Here is a 14,473-nt window from a genome sequence, read left to right on the forward strand (position 1 = left end):
AGTTCAGCAGGCTAATTCATGTCTTGCCAAGTTCTGAAGTGTTATTAGTAATAAACTTTGCTGGGCACCAGAACAAATGGGATAATACATTTTTTTTAATCACAGTAGGGAAGTTGGCTACCTATTAGAAGCAGCATACTCAAAAATGGTCCCTCTTTCTATATCAGATGGCTTTCTGTCAGGGGAAGGGGGAGGGAAGAGAGGGAAGAAGAATGTAAAACTCAAAACCTTGCCAAAAAAGTGGTAAAATTTACCATTGCATGTAATTAGAAAAACAAAATATTTTCTTAAAATATAGTCCCACTTGAAGCAAGTACTGAGATAGCATGGCATAGAACTTTCAGGGTTAGATGGTAGGTATAATAGTGAATGCTTGGCCCATCAGCAACTCACCATCTGCTGAACTAAGTCAGACAGGGAGGGAGGAAGAGGTAGGGGGTCGGAAGAGAAAGAGACAGATGGGAAAGAGAGAGAGGAATAATCTAGTCCTAGATCCTAGGCTTCCATCCAGCTCCAGCTCTCTGTCTTAACTCCCCTCTCCCCTTCCTCCAATATGCAGTCAACATATTCTGACTGGGGAAAGAGATATTGCTTTGTAACTTGACAGCCAGGAGGCTCTCTGGATGCCAGAGGATTCTAATCAGTTCAGAGGATGAAATGAGGGCTCTTCTCCCAAATGCCTTTGGGCCCTCGATTTACTCTGGATTATAATTTAGATAATGACTACTGCTTGGGAGGTTTCCATAACTAATACAAAACCTGAAGCTTTCAAAGACCAAAAGTTAGATTCAGTCTAGAGCCAGGTAAGAGGTAGAGAACCAGCTCAAATTATGGTTGTTTTTTTTTTATGTACCTGCGATATATACATAATTGTCTTCTCCATTAGAATGTAAGCTCTTTGAGGGTCTTTGTCTTCTGTCTTTGTAGCCCTCTACACCTAGCACACATTGGGGAAAATAGCGGGCTCTTGAGTGAAAGCCCTCATGCTGCTGACAGTTAAGTGGATACCAGTTATTGTCGAAGGATGGAATTCTCCCAATCCCAAATGAGCTCAAGATGAGAAACAATTGGAAGACAAAAGTTGCCATGAAGGCAACACAGTCAGGACTGTAACTATTCAGGGATGTGAAAGGAGCTAGAAGGAACAGACCATGTCAATACTATGCACACATTGGCATAAGAAATAACATTGGCGCGTTTTTATGATGAAGCTGAGGCAGGGAAGGAAGGTAAGCTCACATCTTAGAGTTCAGGCTGAAGCCAGAGGATGGGACAGTTCCACCCAGAGCTTACATTCAAGCTGTTTATCAATTCCAAGAAGCCTTGGCAGCCTCAACTAGAAGCACAGAGTAGAATGATACTCTAGGAGCAGATAAGGGACACTGGGCCTCTTTTGTTTGAGGATGGCCTTGGTTCTCAGCAGGAATAAAAAGTAATCATCTCAGTCATGAACAAAATCTGGAGGCCAAATAACCTAGAGGGTTCACGTGTAGGAGAGCAGGTTCAAGTCATAACAGCCATCCACCTGTAACACAAACAGAGCTAGTTAATCCTGGCCACATAAGAATTAGGGAGCTAAAAGCAGAGACAGCTGCACAACTCACATCAAAGCGACCAATACGGGCTGTTGTGCGGTTGGCTCGGATCATCTCAGTCAGCATCCACATTTGCTGTACCTCCGAAGAGACTTTATCTGGGTCAGGGAGGGATTGCTAAAAGAAATGCAGCAATGACTTACTAGAAGAAAGGAGTGGATGCCTAGAATTAAACCCCCACAAGCTCTGCAGAGCTTCTATTTCTGACTCCTGGGGCTTCCACAGCCATGAGTAATAATCACAGTTTTTAAATAGGTCTGGAAGCAACAGCCAGCAGCCTAGCAGGAAGCAACAGGTCTGAGGTGTGCCCACAGTTGGGGTGAGGTGGAGAGGGGTAAGGTGGAGCATTGAGTGATTCAGATATGCCAATTACAGATGTACAAACCATTTTCATCCCAACACCAAGACAGTCAGTCACTCACTACTGTCAGGACCCTTTTATCAGCACAGGAGTCAAGATTTGCAGGAACTGGGAGCAAGGACATAGAAGCTCCAGGAAAAAGTGGGCACATTGTCCCCCAGTCTAGTTATGATGATATGTCCACCACAGCCAGGTTCTTGCAGAAAGAGGCCCAGCACTGGGCCAATTCAATCTGATAAATTTGCACTGATAATCTGGAAATAAAAACTTTGAGCAAGGGACTATGAGATTGGGGGTGGGGAAGGGGTGGGAAAATGGCGACAGGGAGAAGCCAGAAATATAAACAAAAGGTGAATTTACCTGAAGCAGGAGAGCTGGCTGTTCATAGGGTGCTGGGTGGGAGAGCCACTTGGTAAAGGCGGCTGAAGGGCTCTATTAGGCAAGCCACCATCAATGGAGATGGGGTTGGGGGGGGAAAGGCAAGAAGTTAAGAACAGAACTTGTTCTCTTTCCCCTCCTATGCTCCTACTAAATTTCCCTTTTTCTGTCCTTCTAGGTCTGACAAACTTAAGTCATCCTCATCCTATATTACCATCCAATCAATCACCAAATCTTGTCACTTCTACCTTTACAACATCTCTCAAATCTATCCCCTTTTCTTCACTCACATTGTGTTCCACTTAGCCCAGTTCAGGCCCCCATATTTCTGGACTATTGTAAGAATTTTTTTTTCAAGGCAATGGGGTTTTTTAAGGTTCTTTGCAAGGAAAATGGGGTTAAGTGGCTTGCCCAAGGCCACACAGCTATGTAATTAAGTGTCTGAGGCCAGATTTGAACCCAGGTACTCCTGATTCCAAGGCCGGTGCTCTATTCACTGCGCCACCTAGCCGCCCCCCCTATTGCAAGAATTTCTAATGGGTCTCCCTGCCTCAATTCTTTCCCCTCTCTACTTTATCCTCCATAAAATTGCTAAAATGATTTTCCTTTTAATGTGAAAGTCATCTCCAGTAGTTCCCTATTACTTTTTATTTTGTTTTGTTTTTGCAAGGCAATGGGGTTAAGTGACTTGCCCAAGATCACACAGCTAGCTAATTATTGTGAGGTCACATTTGAACTTAGGTCTTCCTGACTCCAGGGCTGGTGCTCTATCCACTGTGCTACCTAGTTGCTTATTATTTTTAGGATTAAATATGAACACCTCTGTTAGGGATTTAGAACTCTACAATCTTTCAGTCTTATTATATACATTGCTCCCTTTTAGATATGCCTTAGTTTTATCAAACTGGTCTTTCTGCCATTACTCACAAAAAGCAGTCTGTCTGAGTCTTTGAACAGTCTAACCTCCATAGCCTTTAGAATTGCCAGCTTCCTCCCAATTTTTCCACCTTCTTAAAGATGTTTACATATTGCCTTTTCCAGTAAAGGAAAAACTCCTTGAGGATAGGGATTGTTTCATTTGTGTCTTTGCAGTGTCAGCTCCTAAGCTAAGCTCAGACTGGTATGGAGAGGCCTTACTCTTAAATTGCAACCTTCCCTTTTTCTCTAATTAATCATCATTCAATCCCCTTTAGGACTTGGAAGTGACAGGATAGGGTTCTGTGATCGTGACTTCATACCAGAGGACCTACAGAAGAATCACACTGAATTTAGATTACAGTTCCATATGCTTAATACCTATCCCCGTTCCTGGTTGTCAAGTGTTCCCAAGACATTTGGTAAACAATTTGCAGTCACAATTACAGCCAGGGAGTCTTTGTCCCTGCCTTCACAATTCCTATTCTAACTGGGCTTGCTACCCCTCATGCTCCTTTAAAAGTCCCATGTTCTTCTGGTCTTTTTCCATGTGGCTAGTCTGCCCCAAAGATAAGGTTTACTTATTTTCACTCTCTATTAGATTGTGTGTTAGACTATGTCATATATAAATGTGGTATCTTACCCAGTTCCTTCTGTACCCAGTAGGAATTCTATAAAAATGGGTTGAATGACTCTATACAGGCCTTGATCCTATGGCTCTAAGAACACAAAGGAGACTGGAATTCCAGGATGGATTCTCTGAATACACCCCCTCCCCCCAATCTATTTTCATGCTTCTTGTTCCTCTAGTGAATTTAATGTGTACAGTCTAGCACGAGTCTCAGAACAAGCATTGTCCATCTTATTTGACAGTACTACTCAAGCAGGAAAAAATCTCCTACCTCTGGTCCATGCTGAAAAAACTGCAACTCCTCCAAGGTGAAGTTGAGCCACAGTGGGGATGGTTGCCGCAAAATTAGCCGAAGCTCCAGCACCTTGTCCATGTCACACAGCATCTACACAAAGATAGACCCCACCTCAGTCAGCAGCACACCTCCCATGGAGCCCCCTCCCAGCTAGAGGGCCTCAGGCAACAGGGTAACCTTCCCCACCCAAGTCCGTGTTTGTATATGTGTATGTGTGTGTGTGTGTGTGTGTGTGTGTGTGTGTGTGTGTGTGTGTGAAAGAGAACTCCTTCCTACCTAGGAATGGAGATCCTGAGAACCAAAGTCAAGTTTGTCCCAAGACCATGGGATGACAGTCCCAAAGACCCTGCCCTTTGCCCTGACTATGAGGTTCAAAGTGCCATATAATAGCCAGGCACTGTGATCCTCACTCCAGAAAGTTAGGTCTTAGAATCATTCTTATTTTATATTGAGAAAACTGAAGCAGACAGGGTTAAGTGACTTGCCCAGGGTCACACAGCTGATGAGCCTCTAAGGCTGGATTTGAATTCAGGTCTTCTGGAGACCAGACCCAGCACTCCACAGTCACACTAACTAGCCACTGCACCACCTAGCTGCATAGTTGGTTGGGATTCTTCCTTCTCAAAGAGGAGCAAAACAGTATTACTATGTTGGAGTCAAGATACAATGTGTCTGATTGTAGCTGGTCAGACCAGTGCAAGCTGGGAAGGCACTACCATGAGTTGGACACAGATAGTCCATAGAATATTTAGGATGGAGAAGTCTCTACATTTGTGCATCTCACATTTCTTTAGAGTTTGCTGCAATTCTGCCTTGCTCATAGAGCACAGCATCTTCTTTGATGAGAGTGCACCATGCTGGGTGATCCTTTGCTAGTGTCTCCCATGTCACACAATCAATTCCAAAATTCTTCAGAGAGCTGCCTATATAAAATATGAACTCTTATAATCCCTTGGGCCAAATATTCTCTACCTGAATAGTTATTTCCCTAGTCCATAATATATCTAAGAAAATATTTAGGCAACACAGAAGTCTAGCTCTGAACTGTTGATTGGTCCAATTTAGAACTATATTTAAAAAAATTTACTAAACTGTGAACACCCTTAGACCTAGTGATAGCACTACTAGTTTATATACCACAGAGCTAAAAGAAAGAGAAAAAAGGAACTATATGTACAGAAATTGGTTCCAAAAGACTAATGATAAAATATGCTTCCTTCCTTACGAGGGGTGATGGAATAAAGATAATAAGATAATAAAGATAAAGAATGAAATATGTTTTTGGAGATGACTAATATGTAGATTTGTTTTGCTTGACCATGTTTATGGATTACAAGAAGTTTTATATTTTTGTTCTGGGGCGTGGGAGAATCAGGGAGGGTGAGATAATGATAGTCTTACAATGAAAGAATGATGAAAGTATCAAACATTAAAAAAACTCTCAGAGTAGAACAGATGGAAGATAAATGGAACAATTTCAGAACTAATATCCTGAATAAATTATATACTTAAAAAGAAACAAGTTTTATATAATGGAGATTTTCACTTCCATGTACAATCTTCTTTTTACTGTTCTTTGTATATGGAAATGCATCTATTTAAGGCATTTATCAAGTATCAAGTCACCAAATAATATTCTCCCCATTTCTTAAAAGAAAGAAATCTACTGAGTTTTCTTAGATCTTCATACTCCCTTAGTAAAATATTTAACTTTGTTAAAAGTGAGCATTGTGGGGAGGCTAGATGGCGCTGTGGATAGAGCACTGGCCCTGGAGTCAGGAGTACCTGAGTTCAAATCTGACCTCAGATACTTAATTATTACCTAGCTGTGTGGCCTTGGGCAAGCCACTTAACCCCATTTGCCCTGCAAAAACCTAAAAAAATAAAAAAAAGTGAAAGTCTCAAACCAAGAACTTAAGTCGCTTCTCCCCAGAGCCCATTCCTCATTTTAACTCCAATAGAGAGAGTTCTCACTGACCTGATGTTTATATAGCGATACATAGTCCTGAGCTCCTTCCTCATTGTGTGGATTGGGCATTAAACTGTAGTCTCGTAAACAGGTAATCCATTTGGTGGATGTCTGGTTCTGGGAACCAACCTGGCGCACACGAATACTCAAGAAGGCAGTGTAATAATTCTTAAAGGTGATCTCCTGTAACTGAAATATATACAAAGGCCCCAGCTAGGGCTGGCACTATTTTGGAGGAAACAAAATCAGGTCAGATTCACAATTTTTTTTTTTACTCTGAACTTCAGGGACACAGTGGACAGAACCAAGACAAAGAAGCTTTAAAAGCCCATGTATGTCTGTCAATTCAATGAAAACTTGATTTCTCTGATACCTCAATGGAACTGAGATCCCATTCATGTGGGTGCTCTTTCCAATGATATACATCCCAACCCAGTCAGGCCTTATCAACCTGTATAACTTTTATCCATATCCTTCTATAAATTCTACTCAATATGATAGGGGTCTTCCTCTAGATTTCTTGTTGTTATATATCAATGAAGTACACAGATTTCATTATTTATTGATAAATATGACTTGTCCACATCCTTTTCCATTATACATCTCTCTGATATCCTATTTGTCACTTCTATATAATTTTTTTTTCAAGGTAATGGGGTTAAGTGACTTGTCTAGGGTCACCCAGCTAGGAAATTCTTAAGTATCTGAGGTCACATTTGATCTTAGACCTCCTGATTCCAGGGTTGGTACTCTATCCACTGTGCCACCTAGCTGCTTTTCTTTGTAATTCTTGATTGACAATTTGTTACAGCTTACTATATGGCATTGTGTGCCTCTCCATTGTTTTTTTTTAATTCTTTACAAACTGTGGTATGCCATGACTCAGACCACAAAGCATCATAGAAGGATATTGACGTTAAAAAGATGGGCTTTAATTTCAGGGAAAAGCTTGGGGTCTTTAAAAGAACATAATTTCTCAAAAAACATACAACCCATTCTCTTCCTCCTCTTCAATTCTGGACTCCAGTCCATTATCTACAAAATGTTTATCCAAGTTATAAATACCAATAGATCAATTCTATAAATTTTCCATCCAACTGTCTATCTTAATCTGGCCAATCCTTCTTCCACTTAGACCCTGCAGTGGTGAAGCTAGGTGGCTCAGTGGATAGAGCTAGAGCACTGGTCTTGGAGTCAGGACAGTAGCTCGAATCTGGCCTTAGACACTTGACTCTTACTAGTTGTGTGTCCTTGGGCAAGTCACTTAACCCTGACTGACTGCCCCTCATCCAGGGCCATCTCCAGTTGTCTTGATCTATATCTGGCCATTGGACCCAGATGACTCTGGAGAAGAAAGTGAGGCCGGTGACTTGGCACAACACCACTTCACTGGAATCTAATTCCTTTGCTTATCATGGTGCCACCTCCCTGTTATCATGATCTTCAAAAATGAAGGACAAGGGGTGTCTGGGTGGTGCAGTGGATAGAGCACCGGCCTTGGACTCAGGAGTACCTGAGTTCAAATCTGGCCTCAGACACTTAATAATTCCCTAGCTATGTGGCCTTGTGCAAGCCACTTAACCCCATTGCCTAGAAAAAACTAAAAACAACAACAAAAATAAATATACAAACAAAAAGAGAGTTATCCAATGGAAAGCTCTGGATTCTAGGGTAGCCAGACTTCCTAGAGAGGGGCTGGAAGATGTAGATTCAAATTCTACTTTTGACACACATTAGCTATGCAACCCTGGATAATTCACCTAATCTTTCCAAGTCTTAATTTCCTCTACAGCAAAATGAGAATAATGATTATCTGTGGTATCTCCCTTACAGTTCCTCAGGCTCAAATTAGACACATAATATACATACTTTGAAGCAGTATATAAAATATCAGGTATCATTATTATTTTTAATGACTATTAGTATTAACCAATGCAAATGTTGAGAGAACTGGAAGAAAGGCATTTTGTGGGACCGCCTCACTTTTTTTTTCTTTTTTTTAGTTTTTGCAAGGCAATGGGGTTAAGTGGCTTGCCCAAGGCCACACAGCTAGGTCATTATGAAGTGTCTGAGGCTGGACTTGAACTCCTGACCCCAGGGCCGGTGCTCTATCCACTGTGCCACCTCCTCACTTTCTGGGGAACTTGAAAAGGGCATCGGATCACGGATCTCCCAATTTGTTGGGGAACGTGGGTATTTTATGCTCCAACTCGGAGGACTGTGAGCAAAGCCCTAGAACAGGGATGAGGGAAGGGCGGAGGGGTCGCCCTCAGCCGGGCAGGGACTCGGGGGTCATGCCCCCGCCTGTCTCACTCTACAGATGGGGACACTGAGGCCCGGAGGTGGGCAGGGCCCCGGGCCCAGGGGCAGGGTGCGGCCCTCCCGCCTCAGCCCCGCCCCGGCCCGGCCCGGGCCCAGCCCCCCGGGGCCGGCGCTCACCTCAAAGGGCCCGGCCGAGGGAAAGGTGACGTCGATGACCAGGACGCCGGGCCGGCCCTGAACCGTCCGCACGTCGCCCACCTGCAGCGCCACAGCCCCCTTGATGTGACAGGGCACCTGAACCCGGGACATGGCGCCGGCGGCCGCTGCATAGAAGCCTTCGGTGGTCCCAGAATCCGGGGCCGGAAAAACTACACTTCCCAGCAGACCCTGCAGCCTGACAGCAAGCTGTCCTATCAGCAGTCAGTAGAGGCCGAGACCGGGGCGGAAACTCCCCTTCAGCCAATCACCGGCCCTCTCCTAACTCGTAGCCCCGCCCCTAGCTGGAATCTCAGCTTGGGGCCGGGCGGTGCCGGCAGAGATTCTCAACCGCTCCAGGCCAACCGTCTACGACCGCCGACCGTTGTCCTTTTTCGGCCACCCTTACTTATCTCCCACCCCCTCCTCCCCGCAACACTGACCCTAATGGAAGTTTCTAAAAACCTGGCAGGCCCTGCCCTATTGCAGGCTCCGGACACCAAGACACGATCCGCAGTGCTGCGGGCTGCCGCTAGGTGGCGCGGTGAGCGGGCGCTGCCCGCAAGGGCCCCCGCGCTCAAATGCCTCCCTCCCCAGGCCCAGGCCCCCAACCCGCTGCGCGCAAGGTGGGCTCAGTGAAATGGGGGCAAAAACAACACCCCGTTTCCCACGTTCGCTGTGGAACGCTGCAAACCTTAAAAGTGATACATAAATTCTGGCTACTTTTATTGGAAAGAAACAGCGCAGAGTGCCTTTGTTTCAAGGATTCTTCTTTTTTTTTTCTCTATTAAAGCCCTCTCCATCCGTGTCAGTTTTGTTGCTGATTCTTCTTATACTAATCTCACTTTGCAGCACAGGATCTTTTGTTTCAATCAAAAAGCACTTAATAGGAGCCTACTGTATACTAAATGCTTTCATTTTTTTTTTTTAGGTTTTTGCTAGGCAATAGGGTTAAGTGGCAAGGTCACACAGCTAGGTAATTATTGTCTGAGGCCTGAAAATGCTTTCATTTGTAAAGATCATGACGTCAGGGAGGTGATGTCATGACAAGTGCATGAGTTGGATTTGAGTGAGGGGGTGCTCTGCTAAGTCATCAACACCACTTTCTCCTCCAGAGTCATCTGGATCCAGGGGCTAGATATGAATCAGACTAATGGAGATGACCCCGGATGCTGGGCTATCTGGGTTAAGTGACTTTCCCAAGGTCACACAGCTGATAAGAGTAAAATGATTGGGGCGGCTAGGTGGCAGTGAATAGAGCACCGGCCCTGGAGTCAGGAGGATAAGAGTTCACATCCCACCTCAGACACTTAATAATTGCCTAGCTGTGTGACCTTGGGAAAGTCACTTAACCCCATTGCCTTGCAAAAACCTAAAAAAAAAGAGTTGCGTATCTGAGGTCAAATTCAAACTCCTGTCCTTCTGACTCCAAGGCCAGTGCTCTATCCTCTGTGCCACCTAAGAAAGGCAAAAACCTATCCCTATCCTCATGATGTTTTATTTATTTACTTTTTGGTTGCTCATCCTTTCTTCTAGAAAATGTTCTTTTTTCCTTTTTTTCCAATGTCATGTAAAAATAGTTTTCAACATTTTTTGTGTTATTTTGAGTTCTATATTTTCCTCATTCTCTCTTCTGTTTCCCTTTCCTCCCCTTGACAGCAAGCAATTTGATATAGGTTATGTATGTATAACGGTATTAAACATATTTCCATATTAGTCATGTTGTGAAAGAAGAATCAGAACAAAAGGGGGGAAAACCATGAGAAGGAAAAAACAATTTTAAAAAGTGAAAAGAGTATGCTTTGGTCCGCATTCAGGTTCCATAGTTCTTTCTCTGGATGTGGATGGCATTTTCCATCACAAGTCTTTTAGACTTGACTTTGATCATTGTACTGCTAAGAACTAAGTCTATCATAGTTGATCATCACACAATATTGCTGTTTAATGGGTACAATGTTCTCCTGGATCTGGCTTACTTCACTCAGCATTTCCAGATTTTTCTGAATTCTGGAGCTCACAGTTTTAAGCTCGGAGAGACCTTAGAAGTCATCCTCATTTTACATATAAGGAAGTTGAAACCCAAGAGAAAAAAAAAAGTTTTTTATGTAGAAATGACAGAACTGAGATGTGAAGGCAGAGCTAGCCCTCTGAATATTCTTACATTACTGTTCCCTGCCCCACTGTCATTGCCTTAAAGAATCTTTGTTTCCTTCATAGAAAACTGAGTTTCTTCAAATTTGTGTTATTTATGACATAGTGATAGCCGGTTCTATGAGCAGATTACAGTTTTTTTTTTACCATTCTCATATCTTTGGACATATAGATTGTTTTCTGTATACCATTAATATAGTTAATGCTTCAATATTTCAATGCATATCAACCTTTTTTCCTTTAATAAAAGATAAAGCCATATTTTGGATTGGGGGGGGGGGAATGGGGTTAAATGGCTTGCCCAAAGTCACACAGCTAATAAGTATCAAGTGTTTGAGGCCAGTCAGGTCCTCCTGACTCCAGGGTCAGTGCTCTATCCACTGTGCCACCTAGCTGCCCCAAGTCATATTTTAATAAAAGATAAAATAAAAGATATCTTTTAGATTGGTTGTTTCTTATGTTATCGAAGAAGACAAAAATGACATCACTATCTTTGAAACAAATTACAGTGTATCTGACTGTGTGTTTAAACTCAGAATGGTCTATCACAGGTTGGGTACAAATAGTCCACATGAACACCTGGGAAGCTTACTTTAAACTTATGTATGTCACACTTCCTTTGAGCTACTTCAATTCTGCCCTCCTCACAGAGCACAGCACCCACCTTGATGAAGGCACAACATGCTGGGCTGACATGGCTTCTTCACTGATGGATGACAGTCTGTCAAGAACGCTATGAAAGGAGCAACTAGGTGGTGTAGTGGATGTAACACCAGCCCTTGAGCCAGCAGGACCTGAGATCAAATTCAGCCTTGGACACGTAATAATTAACTAGCTGTTTGACTTTGGGCAAGTCACTTAACACCACTGCTTTGCAGAAACAAACCCAACAATAACAAAAAAACCCCACTACTATAGTAATGTTCAGCCCATCTCTCTAGGATCATGTCCAGGTTGTAATCAATTGGCTCCAACCATACTGAGTAGTTTGAGATTCACCATACATAGCATCAAAAAAGAGCTTTGCTTTGTTATTATCTGCATGAAAGTGAATTTCATCTGCCTTCTTACTGAGCCAAGAGTCCTGCATCTCTCTAAGCTTTGTTTATACTTTACTTTTGATGGAATGAAATGATGCTTTCCTAGAAATGGATGAACTATACTGCAGGTAAACCCTGTGGAGTTCTTGTTTTTCATTTAGCAACTTTTGTATTTCCCCCTCATTTTCATCAAAACAGTCTTGATGTTTGCAGGAGTTCTAGCCCAGATGAGCAAATGCAGTGCTGTACACCGGATCTCTGAAAGCTGCCCACTCTTTTTCTGCTCCACTGTTGCTAACTTTATGTTGGCTCAGTTTTCCTTCCAAGTTAGCAACAAACTTTTCCCTATCAGAGAGACACTCTAATCTCTTGACATTAATTCTTGGAGTCATTTCAGGTGAATGCCAATATTTAACTTGAAGAAGATGAGTCTGTGATCAGTCTAGCACTCTGCATCATAAATGACCTTTGTCACTCTCACATCCTGTCTGTCTCTTCTCCTTAGAATCACATAGTCTATTAGAAGCCAAAGTTTGCTATGAAGGTGTATCCAGAAAGTTTTATTGTGCTTAGGTAAATGGAAGACAGTATTAGTGATGAGAAGGTCATGAGATGCACAAGTTGTCAGTAGTAGGTTGACTATTGCTATTGCTGTTTTCAATTCCATTCTTCCTAAAGAAACCCTGACATATCTGGTAATCTGAGTTTACTCTAGCATTAAAGTCATGTGGTATTTTCCTGGAACTGGCAATTTCATTGTCATGAGCCTGTCATTTACTCCTTTTGGTAGGCATTAGAACTTCTTGACTAGATTTGATTGCAAAACCTGCCCCAGCTTCATTGCACTCCCTTTACTTTGGCCACACCAGAAAAAAGTGTATCCAGTTTCAGTAAGCTGGCCTTGATTTGTCAGTCTTATTTCACTTAGGCTTGCTATTTGAATATGACATATGCTGAGTTCTCTTGTAACAAGAGCTATTTGTCTTATGCTGACTATGAATATGTGCACATTCCATGCTCTGATGGTGCACAGAATCTTCTTTGAACTAGTTTTTGTAGATTATTTTGTGGCTCAACTCACTATGGGATCCCTGCCTGACACAAAAATCAGGCCAGTTGGGTAAGTAGAAAATTTTTAGGGCACCTTTTCTAGCCCCTTCCTCATGCCTGGAATGAGCACTGTAGACCTTAAAAGGGTAGCTCAGACACCCAGGGGCTACCAAATCCCACTGCTGTTTTCAGTTGGGAAATGACCCTATGTCCTGAATTGCCTGTGTGCAGGATACAGCTTCCATTGTATCAGCACCTGCTGCTTCATTACTTGCCTGTTGCCACAGGATTGAGATATGAATGATAAAACTGTATGGATGATGTCTTTTGATTCATGTGTAAATTAGATTTAAGTGAGGCACAGTTGCCCGAAGTCATCAGTCTCACTCTCTCTTTCAAAGTCATCATGATCCAATGGCAAGATAGAATCAAGATAACTGGTGATGGCTCCAGATGCAGTAGATGACCTTGGTGTCTTGCTCAAAGTGTCCCATAGTACCTGCTTCAGTTGCCTTCATGACCACTGGAAAGAAATGTTCTCAACCACCCATTCTGCCAGTGGAAGACTTCATATGCTTGGGGTAGCCCCCCTCCTAGTTCACTGATGGGTTTGAGACCCCCAAGTTACCCTCAACCTGGTTTGCCTTGCCTGCCTTAATGGTTTACTGGGATAATAGTTTACTGTGCATGCTATAGCTTTTTGGAACTGTAGGTGAGAGTTAGGTGGCTCAGATGGACATCAAAAGTGAAAAGCAGCTCTGAAAAGAGCTCAGAAGCCTTCATACCAGAGGTACTAGTCCCCCTAGAATATACCCTACATCTCAAATCTTTGGACATATAAGATTATTTCCTTATTACCCCTAGTATAATTAAAGCCTCAATATTTCGATACATACAATCTTTTTTCTTTTAATAAAAGATAAATTAAAAAATAAAAGATATCCTTAGGATAAAGTCCCAATAGCTAGACCATAACTAGTTAATTCTGCTCCTGAGTCAAGATTATGACACCATGCTCTCCTTACCTAATGGAATGACATTCTTAGGATGTATTGAATATTTTAAAATTTTTTTCTTTGCTGCCTCAGCTCTGTTTACTTCACCTCTGTTTTATCCCTACAGCGAGATTAGTGGAGTCAAAGTTTTGTTTTCCTAGGCCAATCTAACATTGTTACGAGCTTGAACAATTTTTCAAGTGATTAGTAATGGTTTGTACAGCTCCCTCCAAAAAGTTCATGTCCTTTGACCACTTCTCCATAACAGAATGAATATTCCTTTAGTATTATATTTGTATATATATTTATATTATAAATTATAAATTTAGAAATTTTAATTCAGTAAAGCATCTAGATTTCAGATTTTTTCATATGCTTACTGTTAAGGAGAAAAAGTAATGATAATACCTTTTATTTATATAGTTTCCTTTTAATTTTTTTCATATTTTTTCTTATCAACATATCTGTTGATACTACATGTCTATAGCTTCTTCACCTTTTTCCTCCTTTCCAAGTTCTCCTATTTCTCCTGTTCCAACACATCTTTATACATCCTGTCTAAATACTATAGAATCTAGAACTGATCACACTCTCTTCCTAACCAAATACCTCCAGTGACTTCCTCTTCCCACTTCA

General features: G+C 42.2%; 1 protein-coding gene across 1 annotated transcript; it reads right to left on the reverse strand.

Moving 5' to 3' along the window:
- Positions 1–1,177: 1,177 nt before the first annotated feature.
- On the reverse strand, positions 1,178–8,963 carry NICN1 (nicolin 1, tubulin polyglutamylase complex subunit). Its single transcript, XM_074197940.1, has 6 exons — positions 8,584–8,963; positions 6,154–6,333; positions 4,152–4,265; positions 2,317–2,388; positions 1,605–1,712; positions 1,178–1,525 (listed from the first exon to the last, which is right to left on the reverse strand). The coding sequence occupies exons 1-6, from the start codon at positions 8,713–8,715 to the stop codon at positions 1,484–1,486; spliced, it is 648 nt and encodes a 215-aa protein (XP_074054041.1). The 5' UTR covers positions 8,716–8,963; the 3' UTR covers positions 1,178–1,483.
- Positions 8,964–14,473: the final 5,510 nt, after the last annotated feature.

The sequence above is a fragment of the Macrotis lagotis genome, chromosome 8 (assembly GCF_037893015.1).
Source record: "Macrotis lagotis isolate mMagLag1 chromosome 8, bilby.v1.9.chrom.fasta, whole genome shotgun sequence".
NCBI classification, from domain to species: Eukaryota; Metazoa; Chordata; class Mammalia; order Peramelemorphia; family Peramelidae; genus Macrotis; species Macrotis lagotis.